We start from the raw sequence: 27019 nt of genomic DNA, 5'->3' as shown, positions 1-27019 counted from the left end.
CCCCCCGCCCCCCCCGGGCAAAATTATAGTCCTACGTCGAGGGCGCGCAACCTGAGGATTGCTTGCTTGTTTTCTGCTGATGCTGTCTATTTGATGATTCTCGTAATCGCGTGAGAGCCGTGGGCTGTTGAGAGCCTGGGCATCCATGACTATTTTTTTTGGTTCTGTAATGAAATTTGTTGCTCATAGCATCAAGCTTGCGCATTAAGCTGAGCAGCCACCTCTGCGGGCCGCTCAGGGCTCAGTTCCTCCTCCAGGACTGTCGTCGTCGTTGACGAGGACGACGTTGCATCCTCCTTGGTGAGCCCCTTTCGAATAGCGAGAACGCTGTCGACGATCACCGCATCTATGCCCTCCTTGACTTGGCGCTGCGGTTTTATCGGTCAGCCTTATCCATCGCCATCACGAGTGCCTTACAGGGCTGTCTTACCTCGACCAACTCGGGATCGTTGTTCTGGACCCCGTAACTGACGCAAACCAACCCGTTCTGCTTCACCACCCGCACAAGGCGGGGGCTGTTGACAAATGGTTCAGAGAGGCTGACAATGCCCAAAAGATTCCACCGGCTGGCGAAACGAATCGCTTCTTGTAGACTGCTCGCGCGGATATCCCCAACTTCCTCGTTCCCAGCATCTGTCAGGAACATGATTGGGTAGTTGGGCTGCTTGAACGAGAGGCAGAGGCAGATGTCAGGGTTGAACGACGAGAATATGATGTTTCGGTTGCCAGCCAGGTCGTACACTTTGGATAGAACAGTGTCGCAGAATGAGTTGAGCTCGACCGCGTACGTATCCATCTCGTGCTCCTCGCTCTCGTGGAGCATGGGATACTTCATTTCTATGTTAAAGCCGACGGTCCCAGGTAGCTGCTTGAAGAGATCCTCCAGCGTCGCAAACGGGGCCTGGATGAAGTTGCCTCGCGAGTTAGCCTTGAACCCCTTTTCCTTGAAGTCTCGTGTGTGCTTCATTCGCTCGTCCAAAGACGTCCTGTCGTGAACATTGAAGCTCGAAGACAACGAACGGTAGCGCCCGTTGGAATCCAGGCTATGCTTGCGGACCGGCGGCCTCATGACGCCTGTTGAGTGTGAATGCCTGGTGGAATCAGGGTTGATGTGCAGAAATTGCTCCAGGGTCAGGGTGTGTACGGGTGCATCGAATCCAGTCTCGCTGACGAGGAAATCATGGTAGATGACTGGTATGTGGTCTTTGGTGAGCTGGACATCAAACTCGACATAGTTGGCACCCAGGTTGGCAGCCGCGATAAAGGATGGCACGGTGTTCTCGCCAAGCTGCAGGGACCTGTTAGACGTCAGGTTCTTGCCCAATCCACGATGGCCGATGACCATTGTCGAAGACATCTTCCTCCAGTACGTCTGCTCCGATGTGACTCCCATGTTGGGGTGCGCGAAGGGAGTGACGACCAAAAAGTTGAAGTTCACAGTGCCGATGATGTCCAGGTTCGCCGAGAGAATAGGCACGCAGACGTCTCCCTGCAAGTTCATCCTCTTGGTGCCAATCGTGGGGCGAATGTGGGAGAGGAGGGCTGCGCCTCTGCCGACCTTGTTCTTCTCGTTACCAGAATAGGTGGGAACAATATCGAAAAAGAGCTTCACTCTGGCTGCATCGCGAGTCGTAAAGACGACTGGGTCGGTAGACACGTTCTCCTGCACCGGGAGATCAATAATCGTCGGCTCGCCTTGCGCCCCGTCCGCAGAGACGACAACAGAAAGTGCAGTATCCAGCTGGGTTGTGTGCGCTTCTGTCATCGGGATTCTATCCAGCTTGACAGCTTCGATGTTCTTCCGCATGTCCATTGATCCGAGACTGACGAGGACCAGTGTTTCGTCCTTGAGGTAACGATGACCGTACGTCCTCACAGGGTCTGCAGGTCTCGAAACCAGGTTCTTTGATCGACGGTCTCCAAGAGAAGAGACCTCGGGTGGTGACGCCCCCGCAGTAGGGGGCGTTGCAGCAGCGGAAGGCTTGGTCGTGGTCTCTCCCGAGGGTAAGGCGTCAAGTAGCATCCGAGCAATGGGGAGGTGACCCCTGAGCGCTGCGTGCTCCTTGGCTGTCCATCCAGAGGAATCGATCTTGCCAACATCTGCTCCAGCTTCAACCAAGAGCTGGGCGACCGTATAATGGCCGTCGACAGCAGCAATGTGCAGTGGGGTCCAGGCAAAGGTCTTTTCGGCCAGTTCCAGGTCGGCTTTCTGGCTCTCCGTCCCGGCAAGAAGGATCTTGGCACACTCATTGTGGCCAAAACGCGCCGCAACATGCAGAGCCGTCTCCCCAGCTTGGTCCTGCCAATTGATATCGACTCCTGCGTCGACCAGCATCTGTACGATGTTGTGGAAATTGTGCTTGGTCGCGATGGCGAGAACTGCACTGGACTTAGAAATGTTTCTCCGGACCTCGGTTTTGTGATCATTGACACCTTGCCAATCCTCCCCAAGAAGAAGGGCTTTGGTCGTCTTGGGGTGACCGCCGAGAACGCTCAGATGTAATGGCGCATTTCCCTCCTTGTCTTGCCACTCTGGGGCATCTATCCCATTTTCCACGTCGAACTGCCCCCATGCCTGCATCTTGGCCATGATAATCTGGCATACAACCACGAACCCGAACTGGGCAGCGTAGTGAAGAGGAAGACGGCCAAAAGAATCTCGGGCGCTTAGGCCCTGCCTCTGCTCTGGGCGAAGCTTATCCAGCAGATAGGTCAGAATCTGAACAGGCTCATGATTGGCATCGACACTCCCAGACTCCTTGATATGGGACGAGCGAGGCACAGCAAGTGGTGAGGCCGCAGGGGTCAGATACTGCGCTGCATAGTGGTTGGCTTGTGGGAAAGCCTCGGAATCCGGTTCCTGGTCAGTGGACGGGGTGGACTTGCTGCGTCCAATGTGGATTACCAGACGGTGGATGCAATTCCTCTCGTTGATGTCGTCGGGTTCGTCGAGCGAATGGATGAGACCCAAAAGAAAGTCGATAGCCTTCCTAGACCTTGCGGAAATGGAACGCTGGAGCAAGTTCAACAGCAAGGTCTGTGTCAAGAAGTCAGAGGCATCCAAATTTCCCTCCTTCAGGCCAGCATCGAGGGCTTGGACATCATCGGTCCGGATGGCCTGATCGAGCTTATCAAGGAGAGCTGCCGGTAGACTGAGCATGGCTTTCGCCGATGCTCGACCCAGAGAGCGCGCAGACCGGTCAGACTTGGAATCATCGATCTGGTTGGACTCGCTCAAGGCGCTCAGCCACTTGTTGACCTCGGACACGAGACGTGAGACAACACTATCCTTGGCGAAAGGTCTGGGATCGACCTTGGTGGCAATGTATCGATGCTGTGTGGAGGTGTTGGGCACCTTCTTGTCCAATTTCTTGGTGATTTTGACAAAACCACGGCGGTTGATCTCGCCGAACCATGCGAGTTTCCTCAGCTGACTGCGCAGCTCGAGCAGGGCTCCCATGAGCTCCTCAATCTCATCCTGGTCCAGATCCGAGACGGCGTCCGGAGCACGGCCATACCGATCCTGGAGAAGCCGGAGCCGGCGGTAGGTCTCCCCAAACTTCTTGTTATAGAAAGAGTCGACATCTTCGAGGTTGCGATCCAGGGCAAAGAAGAATTCTGTGGTTGTGGTTAGGTGATGGCCTTAGGCCTCGCGCGCATCCGACAAAGAAGTCCCACCTGCTAGGTCCACCTTCTCTCCGCTATTCGCTGTCTGTACTGCCGCCTTGATCAACTTCTTCAGCCCCTTATAGTTGATGTAAGATGAGGCCCACTCGGGGACCTGATTGCGAGGGAGACTGTGGCCTGCATCAGCTTGGTCCTGGGGGTGGCGCATATCAAGGATGTCCATACTTTCTGCCGAACTTCATAATGGCAAAATGGCAGCAGGCTCTCGAATGTTATTGTGTAGTATAGTTGTTGAGTGGGCGAGAGTCTCTGATTGCTCTCGGAAGGCGGCAGCCAAGACAAGGAAGAAAACGATCAAGGACTTTGCTGGATGGCCTGCATCTTGAGTGTGAGATGAGTCTGGTGATTGGACAGAGAGGCAAACAACAAAGACCTCGAGTGGGTGGTCCTACGGCGCGGAGAGTGAACTGCTGGTTTGATGCGCGGCCGTCGGATGGGAATCGTCTTTGTGCTCTTCAAGAGAATGCAGTCGATTCTTTGAAGGCGGGACAGAGTATGGAGATCATGGCCATTTGGAGAGGGAGAGGACGTGAGAAGGATGGGGTAAGAAGGATGCGCAGCAATGGAACGTTTCCGGTTCAGCTTTGGCGTCCCAGGAGAGCCAAGGGGAGGTGAAATGCCTTCACACACGCAAGTGCCATGTAATCTGTCGCGGGAGAGGAGACAATTGGGGGGGAAGCAGCAGTAAAGAGCAGAAGGAGGTAGATATGACGGCCGAGGCTGGTCCTGTCAGTTTTGGTTTTGAAGCCAATTCCAGCGAATGAAATCATATGTGGGGTGCTTGCATCAGCTAGTGCAACCAGTAACACCCACATCAATGTGTTCTTGTCCTCTACTTGTACAAGCATCCGTCTAGGATAGTAATTCTTACCCCTTGGTACCTTACCTCCTTTACGAGTCCGAAGTGCATTCATGTGAGTACTTAGCATAAAGGTTCCCTAGTCACATCCTGAGGGAGTACCTGGAGTACCCTGCTCACAAGCAGAGATCCTCTCTTTCTGAGGTTGTGATTTCTTGGAGATACGTTGCCGCTGTATCCATCGATGTCGAGTCCTGGTTCATGTAACTCAGTAGTGTTGCAGTGGGTCGCATCCCGCCGACCCTGGCCGAGCGAGCCAGTCAGAGCCAGTCACAGCGCCTTGCAGCAGGCGTGGATGCGCGGTCAGCCCCTACTGGACCAATCCATACAGCCCCCCACCACCTGAGCGCTTGACCCGGAATAGCCGTGAACCCTTGGAGCTAATCAGGTACAGACAGCTACTGTACCGAAGGAGGTAACTTAGGTAGGTATTAGATGGAAGCGAGCCGTCCGTCTGGTCTTCATACCTGACTTTGGAAGAAGCAACTTCTAAAATTCTCAATTCAACCCCTGGCGTGCCTCAATTCCTCCCTTGAAGAATCACATTGACCAAGGCATGCATCCTGCAAGCCCCTCCCACAATTCCTTGGTTCTTGGTGCATCCTCTCTCACACCGCTCACTGCCCTCCTCAGCCATGTTCCCGACTTACTCCACTGCTTCGCTCGCGGCTCCGTACTAGCTCCGGTCCTCGGCCTGGCCATGCGCGTGTGACCACAGAGCATGACCATCAAACGAGACCCTTCACGCATTAGTCAGGAACCACAGACATGGGCATGTGTACAGCTGGTCAAGTGATGCCGTTTCTCGGACATGTAATTACTCTGTAGTTATGTGATGTGAACCCTTGGCCCGGGCCTAGGCCATTCAGGGTACTGCCGTAGCTAGCTCTATATGTCTCTAAATGTATATGCAGGCACCAAAGCTTTGCCCCCCCACTCCCGATGATATCCTACCCATTCATCTGAGGTGTAATTGCTTGCCCAAAAATACCAAACGGCTGGGTTGATGAATAGCCTTGGCGTGGGCTCGACATTGCTACTCCTTCTTCAACGAACTGGGTCTTCGACCGAGTTTGAGCATTCAGATGTTCTGCCCGGGCATCGAGAATGATCTCGAGCGGGATCTCAACGAGAGGCCCGTAAATACGACGGATGCGCTCCCGTACATCTTGAGAGAGGATTCGGGAAACCTCCCAATTCACGCTCTGCGCAAGCTTCTCCCCGACAGACAAGGCGCTGACCACAAGCCTCTGGAACTGTTGCTCTTGCAGCATGCCAAGAAGAGCTTGCTGGGCGGGTAGCAGGGATCCGTTTGTGAGGAGTGGTCGCAATCCTCTCTCATCAGGCCTCGTCAAGGTTCGGATGAAGTCAAAGGCTAGGTTCGCGAGGGCTCTCTCGCTTGCTCCGATCTTGCAGATCAGGTGGTGGAAAGTGGCCATGCGTATATAGTGGCGCCGCTCACGTTCGTTCTGTAGCTGGGCTCCGCGCCAGACAAGAAGTCGTCCAATCATATCGGTTGCCATTGAGTCGGAAGCCTTGCCCCTGCCTAGTTTATGTCCAAACTGTGCCAAGAAAATGTCCAGCACCCGGCAGTGCTCCCGTGCGTTTGCAAGAAACAGGGCATTGGCCAAGGTCTGACGACGCTGAGCTGAAATTGGCCAGATCTCTCCAGGTAGACCTATGCGACGGAGCTCTAGGACACGCTCAAGTGCTCTGCATAGCCTTTTGGTGTGTGAAAGTTTGGATGTTGATGTGTCGTCGTGTAGCAGCAATGCCTGAAGCTCGACCGGTTTCCCAGTCAAGGCCCTGATGAGAACGTCGGCACCTTCCCTATCATAGTTGGCCGAGATCCTATTGGCAAGCTGCAGGACGAGGTGTGAGCTGAGGGAATGGCTCTCGGCCAAGCACGCAGCATAAACCAGGGCGGCATCCTTGGACTGGTTGAAAAACAGCAGCCCACGAATCATGGCTTCATATACACCCTGGTTTCTTCTGGCACGTTCCATCACTATGCCGTTTCTGAAGCTGACATCCGAGGTGAGCGCCCAGGTGCGAAGAGCAGAAGAAGACTGTACATCCTTGAGCGACTTCCTCCTGATCCGCGGGCCGTGCGTATCCAGGGCCATCAAGTTGCGAATCATGCGATAAAAGCCACGCATGTCTTCTTTGACTTGGTAGTGATGAAGCAGACAGATATGCGTCTGCTGGGTGGGTCGTAAGAGGGTGTGGTGGTGAAGGGCATCGGCCACGATCTGGGCATAGGCCGGCTCTTTGACTCTCAGGAAGCCGAGAAGTAAGTTGTTGTAGTTGTGAATGCTTAGAGGAACAGACGACACGAGCAGATTGTAGCATATCTTGCTAATAAAATGCGTGGGTATCGACAAGTGCTTCGGGCGCCTGTAAAATCCGGTTCTCGGCAGCGTAGATAGTGCAGCCTTCTTGCAGCGCTCCCAGTCAGCAAATAGGCTGTTGTTCGCTTGCGTGAGCTCTCTGCGAAGCGATATAGCATCCTCACTGTCCAGATCTGGGTGTCGGTAGCGTGGATAACCTTCTGACCGGAGGAGACGGATTCCTGTCCAAGCGGAATCCAAACTTTGCTTTGCTGCCTGCTGTGCAGCAGGGTCGTCTGGATGCTGCGCACGATAAAGCTCCTCTAGCAGATTCTCAACAAGACGGTTGGTGGCATCGGCTGCCCGCGCAAGCTGGACGGGGTTTCTGACTTCCCGACGCTGGAAGGGCATCCTGCTCTCTTCCAACAACAGCGCCTCTTGCAGAGCGTTGAGACCAACAACTAGGCCTGCTCGCGGGAGAGGCTTCCTGCGACTTCTGTATATCCTGCATATTTCGTCATGGTTTTGTGAAGTATTGAACCGACGCGGCTGCTGGTAACATATCGACTCCAGCTTTCGAAGGGCTTCGTGAGAGACGGTGCTGAAGTTGCGAGGCTTGGGAGCAGGTGTCACCGAGGGCCGGGCGATGGGCGCTGTCGAGCGTATACATATTTTGCAATGGCAGCTGTGTGCCCTCGCTGCACGAGACCAGAGCCCATGCATCGTCGACGCATTGCAGAGAACGCTGCTGGGCGCACAGTTGCTCGAGGTATCTTCTTCGGGATTGTCGTATGACAGTTGAAGCGTCAATCATTGAATTGGGATTTGGAGCACGGCCTCGAAGTGGGGCCATTGATCGCGACCCCAATCAGGTTAGATGGGGATTTTGGGGGCCAGGCTCACACTCTCGCTACGTGCCAACCACCAGGTTCGAAAGATCAAGCTTGAGCTTCAGTTACAAAACAGGACCCCACGTACAATCTCAACTATAGAGGTATAGCTGCCTGTGATAGCAGTGGTAGCGCTCCATTAAAAGGCTACTGTTGATTTACTTTTCGATCCCCTTTCCTAATATCTCTTTCACTCCAGCATTCTTCGGGATGTATGCTCTCACACTGACTGCAGAGCTGGCAGGGTAAGTCCGCTTGGCGATGATCAGGGAGCAGAGCCTCCGTTCTAACAGTCTTGGTTCACCCAACAGTGTCACCAACCTCCGCCCAAGCGATGCGCAGGACAACCCATTCTGGTACACGTTCAAGGTGCAGTGTACCTCATGCCGAGAAACACATCCCAACTGGGTTGGAGTCAGTCGATTTGTCAGTCTCAATCCCTGCGACAGTGTCGAAATGGCATCTAACACGCTTCTCAAGGAACAAAATGAGATGAGTGGTAGCCGAGGCGAGGCCAACTTTGTCTGGAAATGCAAAAACTGCAAGGTGAGTCTTGAGCCTGCTCAAACGATGGAGTCCTTTTTTCTAATATTGTCGCCCTGTATCAGCGAGAGTCATCGGCCACCATCCAAGCAGCCCCAAAGGCATACCAGCATGCAGAGCCGGCCAAGGCACAAGACATCATTCAATTCGACTGCCGTGGATGTGAATTCACTGAATTCAAGCCCGAGGTAGAGCGACTATGGTCTTCCCTGTGACTTGACGATGCTGACCTTGGCACTAGGGAGACTGGTTGGCAGACGGACTTGAGTCCAACACTAAATTCGAAGGCATCGACTTGACTGAGGGCGAATGGTTTGATTATGACGAGAAGGCTGGGGATGAGGTCAGTATCAAGGACTTGACATGGGAGATACGACGAGCATGATTGAGAGATATGCTGAAGGGGTGGACCAACATCAAGACTTCATGTCCGGGGTCCATGAGCCTTGGCTTCTGGCAGCTACTCAATTGTCATCCTTTCATCTATGAAGATCAGCGGCAGAGCCATTCCCAGGGGCCGAGTCATGCCTTGATAGCCTGATGCTCAAAATGAGGATAGAAACGCAGAATCTAATCACAGTGCTAAAAGAAAAAAAGAATCATAAAGCAACGCTCCAGTAGAGGTGATTGTTCATGTAGGTTGTATTAGAGTGAGGCTTGTGAACCTGTATGGACAGTGCGTGCTCCACTAAAACTTTTGCTTGCGAGTCGCGACCTCTTTTCCTTGCTCCATCATTCATCTCCAACAAACTCACACTCCCGAGGTCCTTTTGGCAGGGAAACACTTTGACTCATTGAAGTGAAGCACAACACAATCCTCTATCACCAAGAACCTCTGGAATTGAGACTGATGGCATCAGAAATCTCGCCACATTTAAACTTCCTCGCTGATGCAGCACATCTGCTGGCGAAGGTGTCTCCAGAGACGTCCTCATATCTGATGAGCCGGAGAACAGACCTGATGCTTAGTCACGATCTCTCAGTCACCGATACAGAGAGGCAACATGTCTGCAGCAGCTGCGGTCAGATAATGATACCAGGTCAGGGCAGCTTGATTGAGCTCAAGAGCCGCAGCGATATCAACAACAAAAAACCTCGCTGCGCCAAGGCGAGGAAGCAATCCCACAAGCTCGGCCATGGGGCATCTTCACAGACGACCCTCATGAAATCCTACAGCTGTAGCCGATGCCATCACACGACAAAGGTGAACCTCCCGAACCCGCCACCTATATCGAGACGCAAGAAGCCAACTGCCGCACCAGTCACGGCGGCATCAAAGGAAGCACCCAGACCAACCGCCAATGCAAGCAGCAAGAAACGGGCCAAGAACCGCAAAGCCGGCCTGCAGGCTCTGCTCGATCAGAGGCAGGCAGTAAACAAGCCCTCCTCTAGTCTAGGCTTCAGCCTGTCCGACTTTATGAGAAAATCATGAATTGCCCTTACAGCCTGGTGACTCACTGTTGGTTGCCGTTGCTGTTGGCTCAACTATGAGACCGAATGACTCCAACTTCATATTGCAACACCCCATTCGCCACTGTGCCCTGAAGGTACAGCAACTTCAGTGCTGCTTTTTAGCGCTTCGACTCGGTCTCGAATGTTCGGGAATGCGCCAAGTGCCTATGACATAAGCCTTGGTCCCCTGCCAAAACTGCCCCGCTAAAACTTTTCGACCCCTCCAAAATTTCTTGGTGCGCTGAGATGATCGAATAAGTCGGCAATACAAGACCAGACAACACCCCCCCGCGAGTCTGGAGAGTTTTGTATTCCACTTTGATCGCACGCACATATTGGGAAATCCAGAGTCTCGCAAACAGTCTACAATCAAAATGTCTCCAGCAGAAGAAGTCAAGTCTACCGGTGTTTCTGCAGCCGACATCTTCGAGTCTATCGGGGACCAAGTCGAGCAGGTTGCGCCGGGGAATGAGTTTGCCCATCAAGGGGAGGGGGAGGACGACCAGAGGGTGGTGGAGGAGATTGAGTCCTTGTGCATGAACTGCCACGAGAATGTAAGTCGCAACCACTCGGGAGATGGCGCAAACGTTCAACTAACCAGATGTTGTCGCAAAGGGCGTTACTCGTCTTCTTCTCACCCGAATTCCGTACTTCCGCGAAGTCATCCTCATGTCCTTTTCCTGCGAGAAATGCGGTTTCAAGAACTCTGAAATCCAGGCCGCCGGCTCAGTCCAGACCAAGGGAACCCACTATGAGCTGCGCCTGACCGAGATGGCCGACTTCTCCCGCCAGGTTGTCAAGGCCGACACCGGTGTCGTCAAGTTTATCGAACTCGATGTCGAGATCCCTGCCGAGAGGGGTCAGCTCACCAACGTCGAAGGCCTCCTGTCGACCGTCATTTCGGACCTGGAGATCGGTCAAGAAGCTCGAAAGGAGCAGCAACCAGAGGTATACGAGAAGGTCCAGGAGATTATCGACAAGGGCAAGGCAATGCTCGCAGGTGATTCGTTCCCCTTCCGAGTCAGCCTCGACGATCCCGCGGGAAACAGTTGGATCGCTCCTGACCTCCGGGACGGTGTCGGCAAGTGGGAGAAGCGCGAATACACCAGAACGCCCGAACAGAACGCCGCCCTGGGCCTGGCCGACACGGAGACCTCGGGCTCGGACGGAGTCATCCCCACCGGTGGACAGGGCCGCCTTGATGACAACGACAACATCATCCCCAACGAAGTGTACTCCTTCCCCGCAAGCTGCCCGGGCTGCATGCACCCATGCACCACTCACATGAAGATGGTCGACATCCCGCATTTCCAACAAGTGGTCATCATGAGCACAGTCTGCCACGACTGCGGGTACCGGTCAAACGACGTCAAGACTGGCGGCGCTATCCCCGACAAGGGCAAGAAGATCACCATCAAGGTCAAGTCGAGCGTTGACATGGCTCGCGATATCCTCAAGAGCGAGAGCTGCTTCCTCGAGTGCCCCGAGCTCGAGCTCTCCGTCAACCCCGGCACACTCGGTGGCCGATTCACAACCGTGGAGGGCCTGCTGACCCAGGTCCGCGACGACCTCCACAACCAGATCTTCGAGGCTGATGGATCCGGCCGGGGAGGTGACTCTCTCAGCACAGACGACCGCAACAGGTGGACAAAGTTCTTTGACGGACTCGATGAGGCGATTGCAGGCAATCGTGAGTTCACCATCGTCCTCACGGACCCCCTGGCGAGCTCCTACGTGCAGAGTCTGGCGGACGACCCGAGCAAGCCCGATGCTCAGATGACCGTCGAGGAGTACACCAGGACGGAGGAGGAAGAGGATGACCTCGGTCTCAAGGACATGAAGACAGAGGGTTATGAGCAGGATGCCCCGGCGGCAGGTACTTCATAAGTCAGGGTGAGCCTTGGAAGAGCACCGATGATCGGAGATATACATGGGACAGGTGACGAAAAAGGACTGGGTTGTTGTTTATTGTCATGATGGGATCATACGAATGTGAGCATTATAATGGTTTAGACTCGGAAGACGGCCTGGGTCCTCAAGAGGTCCCTGAGCTTTGTGAATACACACGTACGTTTGCAGTACGTAATGGCCGCGACACACTACAAGGGCATCCACCTTTCAGGAGCTTTGGACCTTGCGTTTACATTTCATCCGTGAATTGGCCCCTCTCACGAGAGCGTGTCATCTCAGGTGCAAAACGACAGCATTAAGAGTCATGTCACGCATGCAGCCACTTACAGCAGTCAAGGCATCGAGTAAAGCTCAAGCCAGTTTTTCATCCCAAAAAACAACTGTATTCATTTCCGTTCATTGTACATACAAGAATCGAACAAGCGCCATATACCTAAAACCCCCTTGCTCGGCCGGGGCGAGGTCCACGGGGGCCGACACACTGTATACATAGATAGTATAAGAGTGCGTCTCACTCACTCGAAAAGAAAAGAATCTTTAGTACACGAGGTGGCCCTTGTCGGCGCGCCTGATGGAGGCAGCCGGGGTGCCGGTGCCCGTGGCTTTGGCGGTGCGAGAATCGGTGCCGTTGGAGGGGAAGGGCACGACGGTCGCCGTGACGATGGCCTCGGGCGGACACTCGCTCTCGCCGGCCGCCTCGGGCGGGGTCGAGGTGGTGGCCTGGACGGCTTTATCCGTGGTTGTGGCGGCAGAGCCCTTGTTACCGCCCTTGTTGCCACCCTTGTGGCCGCCCTTGTCCTTGCCCGCGCCGGCGGAGCCCGTCTTCTCGGCGTTGGCGGCGGGCGCCGTCATGGTCACGTAGATGGTCTGGGCAGGCTGAGTCACGGTGACGGTCTGCGCGGCAGGGCACTGGCAGTCGCCGGCACCCGAGCCGGCGCCAGAGTTGCCAGAGCCAGAGTTGCCGGAGCCCGAGTTGCCGGAGCCCGAGTTTCCAGAGCCAGAGTTGCCGGAGCCGCCCACGGGCTTAGCAGTGGCAGTGTTCTTGACAGTGACGGTTCGAGTTGCAGAGGTGGTCATGGTCAGGCTGGTGGTGGTGTCGTCCTGCCCCTTGCCCTGTCCCTTGCCCTTGCCCTGGTCCTTGCCCTTGCCGGAGCCTGAGTTGCCGCCGCCAGAGTTCTTGCCCGTCTCGGTGGCTGGCATGGTGACGATCATGGTACGAGTGACGGTCTGCTTCATGGTGGTCTTGATGGTGGTCGTCACCTCACGCTGGCCGCCAGGGTTGCCCAGGGTCATGGTGATGACTGTCTCGGTGGGGACGACGACCTCAGAGACGACGGTCGTGGTCTTGGGGACCTGGACGGCGGTAGGCTTGGCGCTAGTCAGAGTGCTACCGACGATGCCGCCGGTTTTGGCCTTGGAGATGACATCCTTGGAGATGGACGAGGCCGCGGTGACGGGGCAGACGGTGGAGGTCAGAACAATAGTGTCGGTGACGAGCACAGTGGAGTGAGCCCCAACTGGGAGGCTGGACAGAGCAGCCGTGTCCGAGGCAGCAGGGCAGTTTGTGACCGTGGGAGCACAAGAGATCACCGTGTGGACCGAAGTAGTGACGACGGTCAAAGTTGTCAGATCAGCGGCGGCCGTTGGGCCGCTGGAGGAAGTGCGGCCAGCGGAGGTGATAGGGCCCGTGCTGAGCAGGGCCGGGCTGAAGGTCGAGCTGGAAAGGGACGAGGTAGCTGCCTTGTCGACGGCCTTGGAAGAGACGAGCGCGGTCGTGTTCTGGCGGCGGAAGTTGAAGTGGGGGTGTCGTCGGTGGTTGCTGGCAGCTGCCAGGGTGGCGAAGAGGGCGATGGTCAGGGTAGACAGTTGCATGGTGATGCTGTTGTGTTGGATGTGATATCGTCTAGTATATGCGTGTGCGGGTAACTGGACTGTAGAGACTTGTATTCAAGCTCAACCAGGATTTCTCTGAAAGTCAAGGATTGGATATGCAAGTGAAGTTGCACGAAAAGGCTTTGGAAGCAGTTTAAGGAGAGTGAAAGTCGATTTCACCGTGAAGCTGGCAGACACAGTTGCTGGCGTGGAAAAGAAGGTGGATGCAGTTGGAAACTGACTGTCGCAGTGATAGTCGACGTTAAAGAAAGAACAACGGGCACAGCCGTAGGATCAGAGATAGACCTTGAAGAGCAGGAAACGAGAATGGAGAGGAAGGAGAAGAAAGTGGCAGACCGACGAGAGGGCTCTGCAGCCTTTTGTCTGTCCTCCTTACGGAGTACAAGCACTGGCCCCGACCGCCAGCCCGGGTTGTCGTCGCCGGGGTCAGGGGTTGACGATGCCATCAGGGACTGGGGTTCCGAGGAAGCAACGGCAGTGGATGGAGCCATGGGCACAGCCGCTTAGCCCACAGAAGCATGGGTCACAGCCAACTCCAGGACCGAGTGGTAATCTACGGGATGCATGGCGAGAGCCGTACTGAGACTTTTCGCTGTATGGACTTTGTGTGGTGGTGGACTTTCAAGAGATCAAGGAGGCCGAGATGTCCACGCGGGACCCGAATGACAGGGGCCTGGCCGACCCTAGTCCCTGTCAGGGGGGCCGAACGCAGGAACAGAAAACCTGAGACGAGGCGGTGAGCCAATGGGAAATCATCGCGAAGCACTGATCGGGGCAGGGGTGGTAAGGGGGGCCGCAAAAGCAAGCACAGAGGCAGCTAATCAGAGGAGGGTTTGGTGCCTCTCGGCCGCGGCCTTGGCGGCTCTCTGAAGCTCATGCAAGAGAGGCTCATCTGTGATGATGTGTTGATGATCGACGCACTTTTCGCGCGCGCAGACCGTTTCTTATGCCGACGATGTGGCTGTTCACAAAGATCATCCCAGGGCTCCCTGGGAAAGCTTAGTGTAGGCCCTGTGCATTGAACGAGATTCAAGTCTCAATTTCCAGGTTTTTCGATCTTGAGGCCACCCACCTCGAATTGATCAACCTGTGCCGCTTGGATCACAATGAGCTTATTCTTGGAAACCGCCATGCGTCGATGCACGATGACAAGATTGGTCGATTGCATGCGTCAGTCAGGGTCACGTCAGCGACTTTGCACCCTCTGCGACTCGAGGATGATTCGGAGCTTCGAACGAAGCGGCGTTCCATGCCGCCCTCAAAGAGGCCATTACGCGGGGTGCTGGAGATTGCTCGTCAAGGGCCTGCCCATGCAAGCTGAGTGACCAGGTAATGATGAGACCGTAGCAATGGAGAAGGAGAAAGGAAGCAGGACTTGAAGTGCAAGAGTGGGCAACCTTTGGTGTCAAAAGATGCATGCTTAGGCTGATGCGACCCGCCCACGGTTGTATCATGTTGATAGGTATCTTGCCGCAGAGCCTTTACCAGGTTGTTGAGGTGTGCGTGTGTAGCATGTGGGCCACAGGAATGGAGCACAGGTCTGATATTTCCATGCGAGTCCATGGATGCCTGCCGTGCCTGCCTCTCCAGCTGAACATCGTCGGGACCCTCTTGCCTCTTGATCCAAAGAATGGGAACGCCTCACTGGCAGTGCAGTTTGGTGCGACAGACTCCATCCAAACTGGAGTGATCTTCGAAACTCGCGTCTGCATCGAAGATGCGCACATGGGTCTATCAACACCTTATCTTACAAGTACTCCATCCATGTGCCAGGAGGCTTGCCAAGGGTGCCATCCAAGGAAGAAGGCGAAGTCCACGGACGAAATACCTACCTAGGTACCTAACCTTGCATGTACGCCCGGGTGGTGGAGCTTCTCCATTTCTTCCAACGTTCTCTCTTCCCTCCTTGTGCTTCTTGGTGCTGTTGGAAAGGGGGCCCAGTGAGGGGTCAGGCCCTGTCTGTTCTGTTTCACCAGGCGACCCAGCCCCGTAAGCGGCCCCCGCAATTGCCCAGCATCACCTGTGTGTGGTGTGCTCAATCCCAACTATTTCTCTCACTGGTTTCCAGGAGATGACATGGGATGACCAACTCCAGCATCATGAAACGCTTGCAATCGGGCATCCTCCTTGTATGGCATTATATCGAGCTACATCTCCTGAAGTGACGGGCGTCTACGAGGTTGAGACAGAGGTAGGTATCAAGCAAAGTTAGGAGGCAGGTTCCTTGTGCATCGGAGACAATCCTTCAAAAATAATGTCACGGCCGACGCATGACGCAGACCAGATGATGCCCGGTTGAAGTGGGTATATTACGACTATCTAACATTGTTTCAAGTCCTTAACTTCATAAGCCTCGTTGCAGTACTAGTTGATTGACTGCTTGTTGGGAACATCATGACAATGCCCCCAAAGAATGATTCCTGAACGCCGTCCACTTTTTGCCCATTGTTCCGATGTAAGGGTATCCCGTTGAAGGAGGCTCCCGAAGGTCCCCAGTCTGTATTCCGTAAGTGTTGAATGCCTGCAGCCGTTCCCTTTGTACACCTTCGCTCTCATGTTGAAAAATCAGATCCTTTCATGCTTCACCTTTTTTGACCCAGGCCAGAAACGCCGATGTTGAGATCGTAGGTAGCCCAGACTCTAAAATGGTCTCTTGCACAACCCCGCCAATGTGTAAATGTTCGAGCAAACAAAAACAAAAATCAAAGTATCGAAACGCCATCTCATGACCAATGTGCATCATCAACGATAATATGCAACACCAATACACTAGGCCGGCGCCGACACTATTCTCAAGTGTGACACTCAGCCTATTTGGAGTACTTGGCACGGAAGAACTTGGCGGCGTTAACCATGTTCACCAGAGCCTCCTTGGTCTCCTTCCACTGGCGCGTCTTCAGACCACAGTCGGGGTCGATCCAGAGCTGCTCAGGCTTGAGGTACTGCAGCATCTCCTCGATGCGGTCCTTGATCTCCTGCTCGCTGGGGACACGAGGGGAGTGGATGTCGTAGACACCAGGACCGATGTGGCGAGGATAGGCAGAGTCGACAAAGACCTTGAGGAGCTTGGCATCAGACTTGCTGTTCTCGATGGAGAGAACATCAGCGTCAAGGGCCGCAATGGCGTGGAAGAAGTCCTGGAACTCCGAGTAGCAGAAGTGGGAGTGAATCTGGGTCGAGTCCTCGACGCCAACAGTGGAGAGCTTGAAGGCGTTGACGGCCCACTCCAGGTAAGCGTCACGCTCCTTGCCGGAGCGGAGAGGAAGGCCCTCACGGAGGGCAGGCTCGTCAACCTGGATGACATCGATGCCAGCCTTCTCGAGGTCCACAACCTCGTCACGGAGAGCCAGAGCAAGCTGCTCGGCCTGGACAGACTGGTGTACGTCGTCACGGGGGAAAGACCAACGGAGGCAGGTAACGGGGCCAGTCAACATACCCTTCATGGGCTTCTTGGAGACGGACACGGCGTACTTGGACTCCTTGACGGTCATGGGGGCAGGTCGGGAAATGTCACCGACGATGATGGGAGGGCGCACGCAACGCGAGCCGTAGCTCTGGACCCAGGCGTGTGTGGTGAACGCGTAGCCGTTCAGGCGCTCACCGAAGAACTGGACCATGTCGTTACGCTCAGGCTCACCGTGAACGTAGACATCAAGGTCAAGCTCGTCCTGGATCTTGACGTTGTCCTCAATCTCCTTCTCAATGAACTTGTCATACTGCTCAGCAGTGATCTCACCCTTGGTGAGCTTGTTGCGAGCAAGACGGATCTCCTTGGTCTGGGGGAAGGAGCCAATAGTGGTGGTGGGGAAGAGGGGAAGGTTGAGCTTCTTCTGCTGCTGGGCGATACGGACGGAGAACTCCGACTTGCGGTTGTAGTCAGAAGGAACAATCTTGCTCTGGCGGTCCTTGACCTTGGGGTCGTTGGTCCTGCTCGAGGTAGCACGAGCATGCATGGACTTGGCGTTGGCCTCGAGCTGCTCCCGTACGGAAGCAGGGCCCTCAGTAACGGCCTTGGCAATGACGGCAATCTCGACAGCCTTCTCCGAGGCAAACGAGAACCAGTCGGCAATCTCGGGGTCCAGCTTCTTCTCGCTGGCCAGAGTGTGGGGGGTGTGTAGGAGAGAGCTGGAGGTGGCAACCAGAACACGGTCCTTGCCGAGCTTCTGGATGGCAGTCTCGACAGTCTCAATGGCCTTCTTCATGTTGGTCTTCCAGATGTTGCGGCCGTCGACCACACCGGCAGAGAGGATAGTCTTGGAGCCCAGAGCACCGATGACAGTGTCAAGCTGCTCAGGGTTACGGACGAGGTCAACGTGGACGGCATAGATATCCTTGGGGATAGCCTCCAGGTTGTGAACGATATCACCAAAGTAGGTGGTGAAGACAAGCTGGGGAATCTTGGCGCCGAGGCTGGCGAACTTCTGGTAGGTAGGACCGAAAGCAGCCTTGACCTTGGCGGGCAGGTCGAAGACGAGGACGGGCTCGTCGATCTGGACAGTCTCGGCACCGGCCTCCTTGAGCTTGGCCAGAAGAGACTCGTAGATGGGGACGAGCTTGTCGAGCAGGTCAATGGGGTTGACGCTCTGGCCACGGTCGGCCTTGGCCAGGTGGAGGAAGGAGATGGGGCCAACGAGGACCGGCCGGGTGGCAATGCCTGCCGCCTTGGCCTCAAGGAACTCAGCGACAGCCTTGGGGTTGGCAGCAAGCTTAAACTCCTGGTTGTCCTGCAGGGTGGGCTTGACGTAGTGGTAGTTGGAGTCAAACCACTTGACCATCTCCAGACTGGGAACATCGACGCCGTCCTTTTGGTGACCACGGCCCATGGCAAAGTACTCATCAACAGGGTTCAGCTTGGCGCTGGAATACCGCTCGGGAACGGCCTGTGATAGAAAGACGAAGGTCAGCTAGTGGCCAAAAAGCAGAATCTCTTCTCAATCAAGTGGCACTTACACCGAAGTCCTGGATGTGGCTAAGGACCTGGTCGTAGAGAGCAAAGTCATTGCTGGGGATGATGTCGACACCGGCATCCTTCTGGATCTTCCAGTGTGCCAGTCTGAGCCTCTTGGCCTCGGTCAGGAGCTCCTCCTGGGAAATCTTGCCTCCCCAGTCTAGCTACCCGGTTAGTATCGCGGCGGTCAAGAAGTATGACGGGCGGGGTCGAAGCGGTGGTGACAAGGGGTTGCAACATACAAGCTTCGGTGGCCTTCTTCAGGTCACGGTTCACACCCATGCGGGGGAAACCGAGGATGGCGGACTGAACCATGATGAATCGGCTATGATAGGACCTTGTTTGGGAGATGAGAATTGGTCCACGGGTACTGTTTGGAAGGAAGCAAACGAATGGTCAGCTGTTGGTCTCCCTGGCTAGATTGGCGGGGTCGATTGGGGAGCACAATTGTTGTTGGGAAGGGAGGGCAGGATGACGAAGAGGCTGCTAGGCTACCTAGGTACTTACATAAAGCAACGTCTGGTAAAGGTAAGACGCTGATGGGGAAGAAAGTGAAGATACCGAGAAATGGCGGGGAGGATGACAGACTCGGAGGAGGAGTTTGAGAATGGGAGAGGAAAGAAGAAGGGAAAAGTTTGCAGGTGGTGGTGGAGGAGGAAGACGAGATTTGTTTTTTAAAGCTCCCTCGGATTTCAACGACTGGGCGGTGTGACGGAAGTGAGACTTGCGTGCAAGTAGTACCCCCCAACCTCAAACCAAGCCATACCTAGCGGCTCCCTGCCTTTCCTGCCCGCCCTTTGCCTGCATATGTATCTACTGTGCTTGCTTGCCTTTACTTGGAGTTCACTGATCTGATCCCCCTCCAAGGTAGGTACTTCCAGCTTGCTTTACGCGAGTGCAAGTACATTGCACCTACTTTACCTTACGTGACCCTCCAGTCCCAGGGATGACGATCTGGCCTTTGCCAGGCATGAATCCTTGCACCCCGCCAAACGGAATTGAACCACCAAAGATGGTGCTTGTCACCTCTAACCATAGCTCCATCTCACCTTGCCAGTTCCTACCTACTTCCTCCTACTCTGTGTCTTCGTGATTGACTCAACCAAACGTCGACAGAGGGGGAAAAAACTGAAAGAGCCCCTCCATCTGGCCAGAAAATGCTTAGGCGGGGCAACCGACAGGGGACCAGTCTAGCCTGCTAGGTGCAGATGGTGGGGTCCGTAAGCTACCTCTACCAAGGAGAGTGAGAGACAGGCAGTAGGTACCTGCTCCGTAAGAAGTAGGCCTGCAGTTTATATCTCACCCGTGGACGCTCCAACCATGGCGGGGCCAGGTAGAGATAGCTTCAGCATAGCGTGAATTGCACCATGGAGAGCTGCGCCAATCAACCAACCACCTGGACAGTCTGGAACCTGCACGCCCAACCAAGCCTTTTCTAGCCTTGCCGGGAACTTCCAATTGGACCCTGATAACCAGGGCACCGATGTTGTTTCCGGTCAGATGAGCGGGATACACACAGACATTCATGTTTACGGGTACTGCTACTAAGATCAATTGAGACACCGTGGAAACTCTCGGATGGTTCCAATCAATGCCACCCTCCTTCCCTCCCTCCCGCTGCGCGCGGTTGACCGTTGCAGCCCAGTGATGTAGGTAGGTACCTAGGGAGGCATGGTTGGCGTGGTCAGCAAGCCAACATGCTCGGAGCGTATATCCAATCATGTCCAATTCGCTGGGAATTCTTGATATGAAAGTCACCGAGGAAACCGAAGAGACACACACATACTCCCCCTCGCAGACGGCAGCCTTCTCATTCTCGAGTTAGAATTTTGCTCTGGCTTATTACATACTCTAATCCCGGCTTCGGCTTCGGGAGGGGGGGTGTTGGCGTTTGCTGATCTGGCACAGCATTTGCGTGGTAAAAATTCCTCCCCTCCACCAGCCAACAAGAAGGCATGTCTTTGCCAGATGCCCTTTCATACCAGGGCGTCCACCCCCTTCAACTGTACAACCAAAGCCAGTTTCCCTTTCGGGAGATTCGCGTGGCATGGCATTCCTTGCATATTGGATTTCTCGCTATATCGAAGTGCCAAGAAACGATATAACTTAGACGTAATTCCGCCCGTTTCCTGGGCGCACAGTACATAATGTTAGGGGGGTATCGCTTCATCAATTCATTCGGTGCTCTCGGCTCCCGATAGCTTTCCTCATCCAAGCAAGACACGTTCATAATGCTGAGGGTCCAGGTGCTTGTGCAGCACCTGCTGCAGGGCTGCTCTGCTGCTTAGCACAGCCGGCGCAACTCCTCCGATCTGTTGCAGATTGGTCTTCATGCTGTCCATGTGGCTGGCCAGCTGTTTTGATAGCGACAACAACTCATCACCCTGGAGATCCTGCTCAGACATCGTTAGTATCAGGTCATATGAAAACATGCCATGATCTCTCACTTTGAACAGGCCGGCGGCTGCCGTTTCACTCGGATGCTTCGCAGTTCTCCGGTCGGGGCTGCTGTCAGCATCAGCGCCGCTGAGAGGTGCCTCTGGGGCCAAGGGATGAGCTCTCTTCCGCCGTTCTCGCCACGACCGGGCCTCCGAACGCGCATTAGCCTCTAGGGTTCGGAGTGTCGCATAATCCTGTTCTAGTCCTTGTTCTTCTCGCTCCTTCTCTTGTGACAGCAACGCTACCGAATGCAAGAGCGGACTCAGCGTCCTCTCCAAGGCCTGCATAGTGTCGACTACGCGCTCAAAGTCCAGATCATCCTCTTGCCCGGACTTGACACCAGCCACAGTAGTCCGCGCCTTTGTGGAAGAGGGTGGAAACGGCATGCCTTTCGAGAGCTTGGATCGCACGCGGCGAGAGACTATTGAAACTGCCGCACGAGCATGCTCTCGACGGTTCTGACTATCCCGTAGCCGGAGAAGAACTGGCCGCTCAGCTTCCCCAAGTAGATTCCCGATGAGGGAGATGGCCGCAGGCTCGAGTGCAGCCCATTTCGTTGCAATAGTCGCTCGTGGTATGTGGCGAGTCCGGGGAATCAGCTGACGGACCTGTGATGCGCCGGGCTGCTCTACCTCATCGCTCAGAGAATCTTGGGCTTGGTGTCGTTGAATCTTCCGCCCTCGTTTCCGGTGATGCTCTTCGGAACTGGCTGCCTCCTCCACTATGCTATCCGGGCGGGCCACCTCGTGTTGCGGCTCTTTAGAGGTGGGCGGTCTTCCTCTTCGTTTTGTGTGCGATACCGGGATCTCTTGCACCTCTTGATCTGCGAGTGAGGGCCTCCCACGACGTTTCCGGGCAGGGGCGTCATCCTCTTTGTCGTTCGACCGGGACGGGCGTCCCCGCTTTCCCTTGTTCTGTGCTTCGTCTACAGAAACGTCGGCAAGAGAAGGCCGTCCTCGCTTCTTGGGCTGCTGTGGCGTAGGTCCTTTGGGAGCTGCTTCTACAAGCGATGTATTGGCGCTCCCGCCAACCTCCCACCAGGGCTTGGCTCCTTCTAAAGAGGAGCGATCACGTTTACTCCGACGCGGCTGCACTGGGTTTTCGTCGCCATCTTGACCTGGTTCGTGTTGCGCGTTCGATACCCGGGAGAGCTGTCCAGGCGCAGCGTCTCGAGCCGAGGGTCGGCCTCGTTTTCTTCCACCAGGTCGGTCCGGTGGAGCATCGATCGCGGTATCGGGCGCTTCGGTATTCTGCTTCTCTGCTCTGCGCCCTCGTTTTCGAGGTCGCGGGTCTGTTTCCTCCCTTTCTTCCTCGGCGTTTGGTCCTGCTGGTGGCTGGCTTGTCGACGTGTGATGCGACGCGATCTTTGAGTGTTGAGAAGGGCGGCCGCGTTTTCGCTTCTGGCTGGGCGATTGCGGAGACTAGTATAGATCAGTATGCTGAACACCACCGAGTGTATCGACCCCACGTACCATTTTGCACGTCTGCTTGCCGCAGCTGGTCGCTCGTGTATAATCGTGACCTGGAGGGCGTGAATGTGCTTCGTGGATTCACAATCGACAACGCTACATACAAGTACATGCGCGACGCGAGATGCTAGGTAGGCTTTGGAGCCAGACAGCTCTCGAGTGGGGCAGGGCCGTAGGTCGCAATCCGATGTGTACACTTGTTCTCATTCGTCCTAGTTCAGCAACCTAGAACTCTCTTTCTCGCGCAAGCTTACTTGTAGGTACACAACTGGCCCCAGCGCGTCTTGTTGCTGGACCGTTGCCCCGTCCGCCCATCCATGCCGCCCAGAACTGAGCTCTGTTTTAGCGGACCGAAGTTCCCATACTGCAGTCCACGGTACCCCAAAGTTGCCCAAGCGGCGCTTTATCCGGGTTGCTGGTCAACCCCCGGTTCGCAAGGATGTGGAATAGGTACGGAGTACTGTGTGTGCAGTTAAATTAACCCCCGTAGAAAGCAGAGGAACAGGGTGGACAGGACAGGCCTTGCCTCGATTAAGGTAAGTGCCTAGGCCTGTTTGTACTTGAACAGAGGTAGAGAAAAGGGAAATCGCATGTTTGCGCAAATTCTGTTGTTTTGAACGAATATCGAGCAACTGTTGCCAAAAGACAAAGGCTTCCCTCTCTTCTAGTTCATCTGACCTGCAAAGTCGCAGTGGGCCGATCTGTTTTCCATCAAACACCTGCAGCAGTTTGATCAACTGTACATGTTGTTATCTTTCTAGTGCCCCTCACACTCATTTACATCATCCTGGTCAGTACGATTTCGCGCGATCTGTTTGAAGCTCCCTTTTTCATCCAACCCCAACGTACGTTTTGATTCTAATCAATTGCCATCAAACAGAGCAGACAACCATGCGCTTCTCAACGTCCTCCATCCTCCTGGCTCTGCCGCTCCTCGGCGCAGCTGCCGAGTCTCCTTTCGAGGAGTACAAGGCGCAATTCCAGAACTTCTTGGGCCAGTTCGGTTCTTACATTCCCAGCCCCAACCGCCACGACCATGCCGATGCTGCCGCATCCAAGGCGGCCAAGAAGATGGACGTTTTGTCTCTCGACAACTGGAAGAGCACTCTCTACAGCCCCGTCAAGCCTGGTGCTACGACCCCAGAGGAGTGGTGGGTTTTCGTGACCGGGCGCAACAAGACCTGCTTTGGTGAGCTCGAGACTATCCTTTCGTATTCTCGCGCGCAATCTATGATGCATCTGCTAACATGAAGACAAGGCCACTGCCTGCAAGTGGAATCGGCCTTCAACGAGACCGCCGCAAAGTTCGCTACCCAAGCCAAGGCCCCTCACATGGCCTACCTCAACTGCGACGACCAGCCCATCCTCTGCAACAGCTGGTCTGCCAGCCCTGGCACTCTGTGGGTGTTTGAGATGCTGCCACCACCTGCCAAGATCGACATCTACCTCAAGCGCTTCAACCTCACCACCACGACTTCGCAGGACTTTGTCAAGGTCTATGAAAGTGGCAGCAAGGAGAACTTCCACCTGCACGATGGCTACTTCCACCCCTTCGATGGTCCTCTGGCCACCTATGGTGCCGCGGTTCCTGTTGCTTATGTTCTCTGGGTGCTGAACGTCGTCCCCAGCTGGGCCATGATGCTCATCATCTCCTTCTTCAGCCGAAGCATGATGTAAGTGACCCAAAACACACTCTCTCCCGGTCCTCGCATCTGCTGACCAGCCCCTCCTTCGCAGGTCTCGTCGCATGAACAACATGGATGGCCAGCGAAGGCCAGCCGCAGCGGCTGCTGCTGCCCGTTAAGGAGCCTGCCCAAGCTTTCTCTTGACCAGAAGCGAAGGATACCTTGAGACGCGAGTTTAGCGAACCACGTACCACGCAGAACTGTGGATGCCCACCGGCTCACATTGACTGACTTTGACCTGTTTTTGTAGCGCTGGGTCGTATCAATGCCCACGGCTTTCTTTTTTGGGCACTCTAGTTAGGCCAATTTTAATTCATGGTTTTCGCTTGCACGTTGCCTGCACATCCGCCAGTCCTTCCAGGACCTGATCCCGCAGATGGCTGTTGGCCAACTTTCCGTAGCGTAGATCGCTCAGATTGCCCACGGTCTGCCTCACGGCGAGCAACAGCTTTTCTTCATCCGAGCGAAAGGCCTGGATCTCGTCCTCCAAGTCGCTGATGGCAGTCTCCAGCTCGGGAAGGACCGTACCGAGCTTGTGTCTGGGCTGGTGATTGCTAAAGGCGGTCCCAGCGAGCTACAAGAGGAAGATGAGTCGGAGCTACCTTATGCAAAGCACCTTGAAGACTGGGGTGAACTCACGGCCTTCTCTATTTCCATTTCATCATCCAGCTCCTCCTTCGATGACTCCTTCTTGGCCCTAGTCACCTCTCGACGGAGAGCTTTGCCTCGTTTTGACTCGCCCTCAATGTTGGCGGCGACCGAATCCACAGAAGCGTTGAGCTGAGCTTGCAAATCACGGTACAGCGCTCGGATCTGGGGAGACGCCTGCTGGGATTTCGGAAACATTGAAATGAACTCATTGAGAGACACAATAGCAGGGAGCTTGGCCGGCGTGAGCAGGTAGTTGCTCAAAAGGGTTGACTCTGCTGGAGGCATAGCTCATCGTTTTGCTGGTTGAGCGGTGGGAGTTGGTTCTATCTGGCCCCGCAAGACATCAATGATGCGATTGAGAATGAGGTAACTGGATAAATAAGATGAAGTGAGCAAAATATATGTGTAGTTTCTCAACAAGTCGGTAGGTAGGGTTCTTCCCTTTCCTGAACCATGGAGCTGAACAAGAGATATAAAAAAAACCAGGGTTGGCTGTGCCTGCGCAGTTTGATGAGGTGTATTGAGGTACATACCATCCATGGCTGGCTTTGGGTCTAAAACGCGTTTGGCGGGAAGGGACAGACGCGTAAATGGCTACAGATCCCGTGACTTCCCTCATCTCAACACCAACTCACTCACTGCCTCATATCGGGCCTTCCCCTCCCTTCCATGCAAAGGCGAAGCCCTCTTTGCACTGTTCGACAGAGACTTGAAGACCATAATATTTCTCTAGGTCTCTAATCATCTGATACCCAGCTCTCTGATTAATATTCTCTTGGACGCAAAATTTTCGACTCGACATCCGACACGTTCTCTCGCACCTGAATCATCGGTATGGCACCCTCAAAGCAACAAGGTCCGCCGTTCGCGGTGGACGAACGCGTCTTCTGCTTCCACATGGAGATGCTGTACGAGGCCCGGATCCTCGACGTCCAAAAGGACGAGAATGGTGACGGGTGGCAATACAAGATTCATTATAAGGGATGGAAGAATACCTGGGACGACTGGGTTCCACAAGACCGCGTCCGCAAGTTCAACGACGAGAACAGAGAGCTCGCGAGCCAGCTGCGCGAACAGATCAAGGCCCTGCAGCAGAAGAGTAGCAAGCAGGTGAAGAAGGCCGCCAAGGCCAACGGCTCTGATTTCAGCTCAGCTAGGGGAAGTGAAGAGAGGACTGCTGGCACCACCACCACCAGAGGCCCAAGGCGAGCAAGAGACTACGAACTCGAGACGGTCAGTAACTTCACTCTTTTCTTTTCATCTTGCTGTTTTTTCTCTCTCGTATTTTTCTTTGAAGCGTATTTGGCTTGTCTTTGGTCATTCCGGTCGGTGAGAGGCATGCCGATGTGGGATAATTAACTTCCCAAGCCATATCTCGGCAGTCTGCAAAGAAATGGCACCACTATTGTCGAAGTATTCATATCAGTGCAAGAGAAGGGGGGTGCGCTGTTTGGTTTGACTCCCAGATCTGGGGACTCGCAAGTGCGTGGTCAAGCTAAAGTGAATTCCGGCATCAATAGGGGGTCCGACCATCTTCCCAATTGTTCACCATTGTCAGTTCTCAATAGGTAACTGGACGGACAAGCCTCACTCGTCTTGATTTATTCCCTCTCCCCCCCCTCGGCACCTCTCTCCCTAGCCCTCTCCCGAGTTCTTTTTTCTGGACATTTCTAGTTGCAAGATTTCCACCTACTCCCCTTGCCATCCACGCCTCCCGCCTTCCATCTCTCCAAACCAAGCGCTACCCTCCTGTCCCTTTTCATTCAGTCGCCATGCCACTCCGAGGCTCGAAGATGGCAAGACAGGCCCCTTCATTCCTGGAAAAGGAAGCTTCATGGGCCAAGGAGACAAAAGATCATCTCTGCGAGCTGCCAAAAACGAATCATTGTTACCTGAACCGTCAAGGACGGCCATGCTTCGATGATCGCTATGTGAATGCTCCGCAAGGCAGGATACAAAAGAAGCGACACCCGAAACTTCTGGCTGCAGAGAAGACGGGCAACTTGACAGGCAAGCTGGAGCGCTATTTTGAAGGAGTTCCAGCTACTGCCTGTCTACCTATTGCAGGAGTGCCGAACACAAATCTGGCAGCATGCATGCGCAAAGCAAGCAGCAACCGAGTGTCAAGGCGAAGCTCGAAGTGTATGCCGAGCGGCAGTCATGGCTCGCCTCAAACCCCGACATCCAAGGTTCGCACCACTCGTCAACCGTCACTCGTCTGCATTCCTACGTTTACTGCTTCTCGCAACTTAGGCCCAGAGG

The 27019-nt window shown here is 54.7% G+C and overlaps 9 protein-coding genes across 9 annotated transcripts; 3 read left to right on the top strand and 6 right to left on the bottom strand.

Annotated features, from left to right (window-relative positions):
- Window positions 1-191: 191 nt before the first annotated feature.
- On the bottom strand, window positions 192-3850 carry E0L32_008860 (uncharacterized protein; the record flags this gene model as incomplete). Its single annotated transcript, XM_031143761.1, has 3 exons — window positions 192-368; window positions 431-3618; window positions 3679-3850. The coding sequence occupies 3 exons, from the start codon at window positions 3848-3850 to the stop codon at window positions 192-194; spliced, it is 3537 nt and encodes a 1178-aa protein (XP_030991724.1).
- Window positions 3851-5496: 1646 nt separating this feature from the next.
- On the bottom strand, window positions 5497-7599 carry E0L32_008859 (uncharacterized protein; the record flags this gene model as incomplete). The annotated part of the gene is made up of 1 exon (XM_031143760.1): window positions 5497-7599. The coding sequence occupies one exon, from the start codon at window positions 7597-7599 to the stop codon at window positions 5497-5499; it is 2103 nt and encodes a 700-aa protein (XP_030991723.1).
- Window positions 7600-7976: 377 nt separating this feature from the next.
- Window positions 7977-9741, top strand: E0L32_008858 (uncharacterized protein; the record flags this gene model as incomplete). Its single annotated transcript, XM_031143759.1, has 5 exons — window positions 7977-8011; window positions 8060-8312; window positions 8375-8497; window positions 8551-8652; window positions 9115-9741. 5 exons carry the CDS (start codon window positions 7977-7979, stop codon window positions 9739-9741), a joined length of 1140 nt encoding a protein of 379 aa, XP_030991722.1.
- A 394-nt stretch (window positions 9742-10135) lies between these two features.
- On the top strand, window positions 10136-11648 carry E0L32_008857 (uncharacterized protein; the record flags this gene model as incomplete). The annotated part of the gene is made up of 2 exons (XM_031143758.1): window positions 10136-10315; window positions 10377-11648. The coding sequence occupies 2 exons, from the start codon at window positions 10136-10138 to the stop codon at window positions 11646-11648; spliced, it is 1452 nt and encodes a 483-aa protein (XP_030991721.1).
- A 561-nt stretch (window positions 11649-12209) lies between these two features.
- On the bottom strand, window positions 12210-13544 carry E0L32_008856 (uncharacterized protein; the record flags this gene model as incomplete). The annotated part of the gene is made up of 1 exon (XM_031143756.1): window positions 12210-13544. The coding sequence occupies one exon, from the start codon at window positions 13542-13544 to the stop codon at window positions 12210-12212; it is 1335 nt and encodes a 444-aa protein (XP_030991720.1).
- Window positions 13545-16375: 2831 nt separating this feature from the next.
- E0L32_008855 (uncharacterized protein) lies at window positions 16376-18828 on the bottom strand (the record flags this gene model as incomplete). The annotated part of the gene is made up of 3 exons (XM_031143755.1): window positions 16376-18469; window positions 18516-18673; window positions 18756-18828. The coding sequence occupies 3 exons, from the start codon at window positions 18826-18828 to the stop codon at window positions 16376-16378; spliced, it is 2325 nt and encodes a 774-aa protein (XP_030991719.1).
- A 1892-nt stretch (window positions 18829-20720) lies between these two features.
- On the bottom strand, window positions 20721-22427 carry E0L32_008854 (uncharacterized protein; the record flags this gene model as incomplete). The annotated part of the gene is made up of 2 exons (XM_031143754.1): window positions 20721-22373; window positions 22425-22427. The coding sequence occupies 2 exons, from the start codon at window positions 22425-22427 to the stop codon at window positions 20721-20723; spliced, it is 1656 nt and encodes a 551-aa protein (XP_030991718.1).
- An 885-nt stretch (window positions 22428-23312) lies between these two features.
- E0L32_008853 (uncharacterized protein) lies at window positions 23313-24225 on the top strand (the record flags this gene model as incomplete). Its single annotated transcript, XM_031143753.1, has 3 exons — window positions 23313-23610; window positions 23680-24094; window positions 24159-24225. The coding sequence occupies 3 exons, from the start codon at window positions 23313-23315 to the stop codon at window positions 24223-24225; spliced, it is 780 nt and encodes a 259-aa protein (XP_030991717.1).
- Window positions 24226-24419: 194 nt separating this feature from the next.
- E0L32_008852 (uncharacterized protein) lies at window positions 24420-25042 on the bottom strand (the record flags this gene model as incomplete). Its single annotated transcript, XM_031143752.1, has 2 exons — window positions 24420-24680; window positions 24746-25042. 2 exons carry the CDS (start codon window positions 25040-25042, stop codon window positions 24420-24422), a joined length of 558 nt encoding a protein of 185 aa, XP_030991716.1.
- Between the last annotated feature and the right edge of the window lie 1977 nt (window positions 25043-27019).

This window comes from Thyridium curvatum (assembly GCF_004353045.1).
Source record: "Thyridium curvatum strain D216 chromosome Unknown NODE_60_length_267819_cov_83.081011, whole genome shotgun sequence".
NCBI classification, from domain to species: Eukaryota; Fungi; Ascomycota; class Sordariomycetes; order Thyridiales; family Thyridiaceae; genus Thyridium; species Thyridium curvatum.
This window is presented reverse-complemented; position numbering and strand designations above follow the sequence as displayed.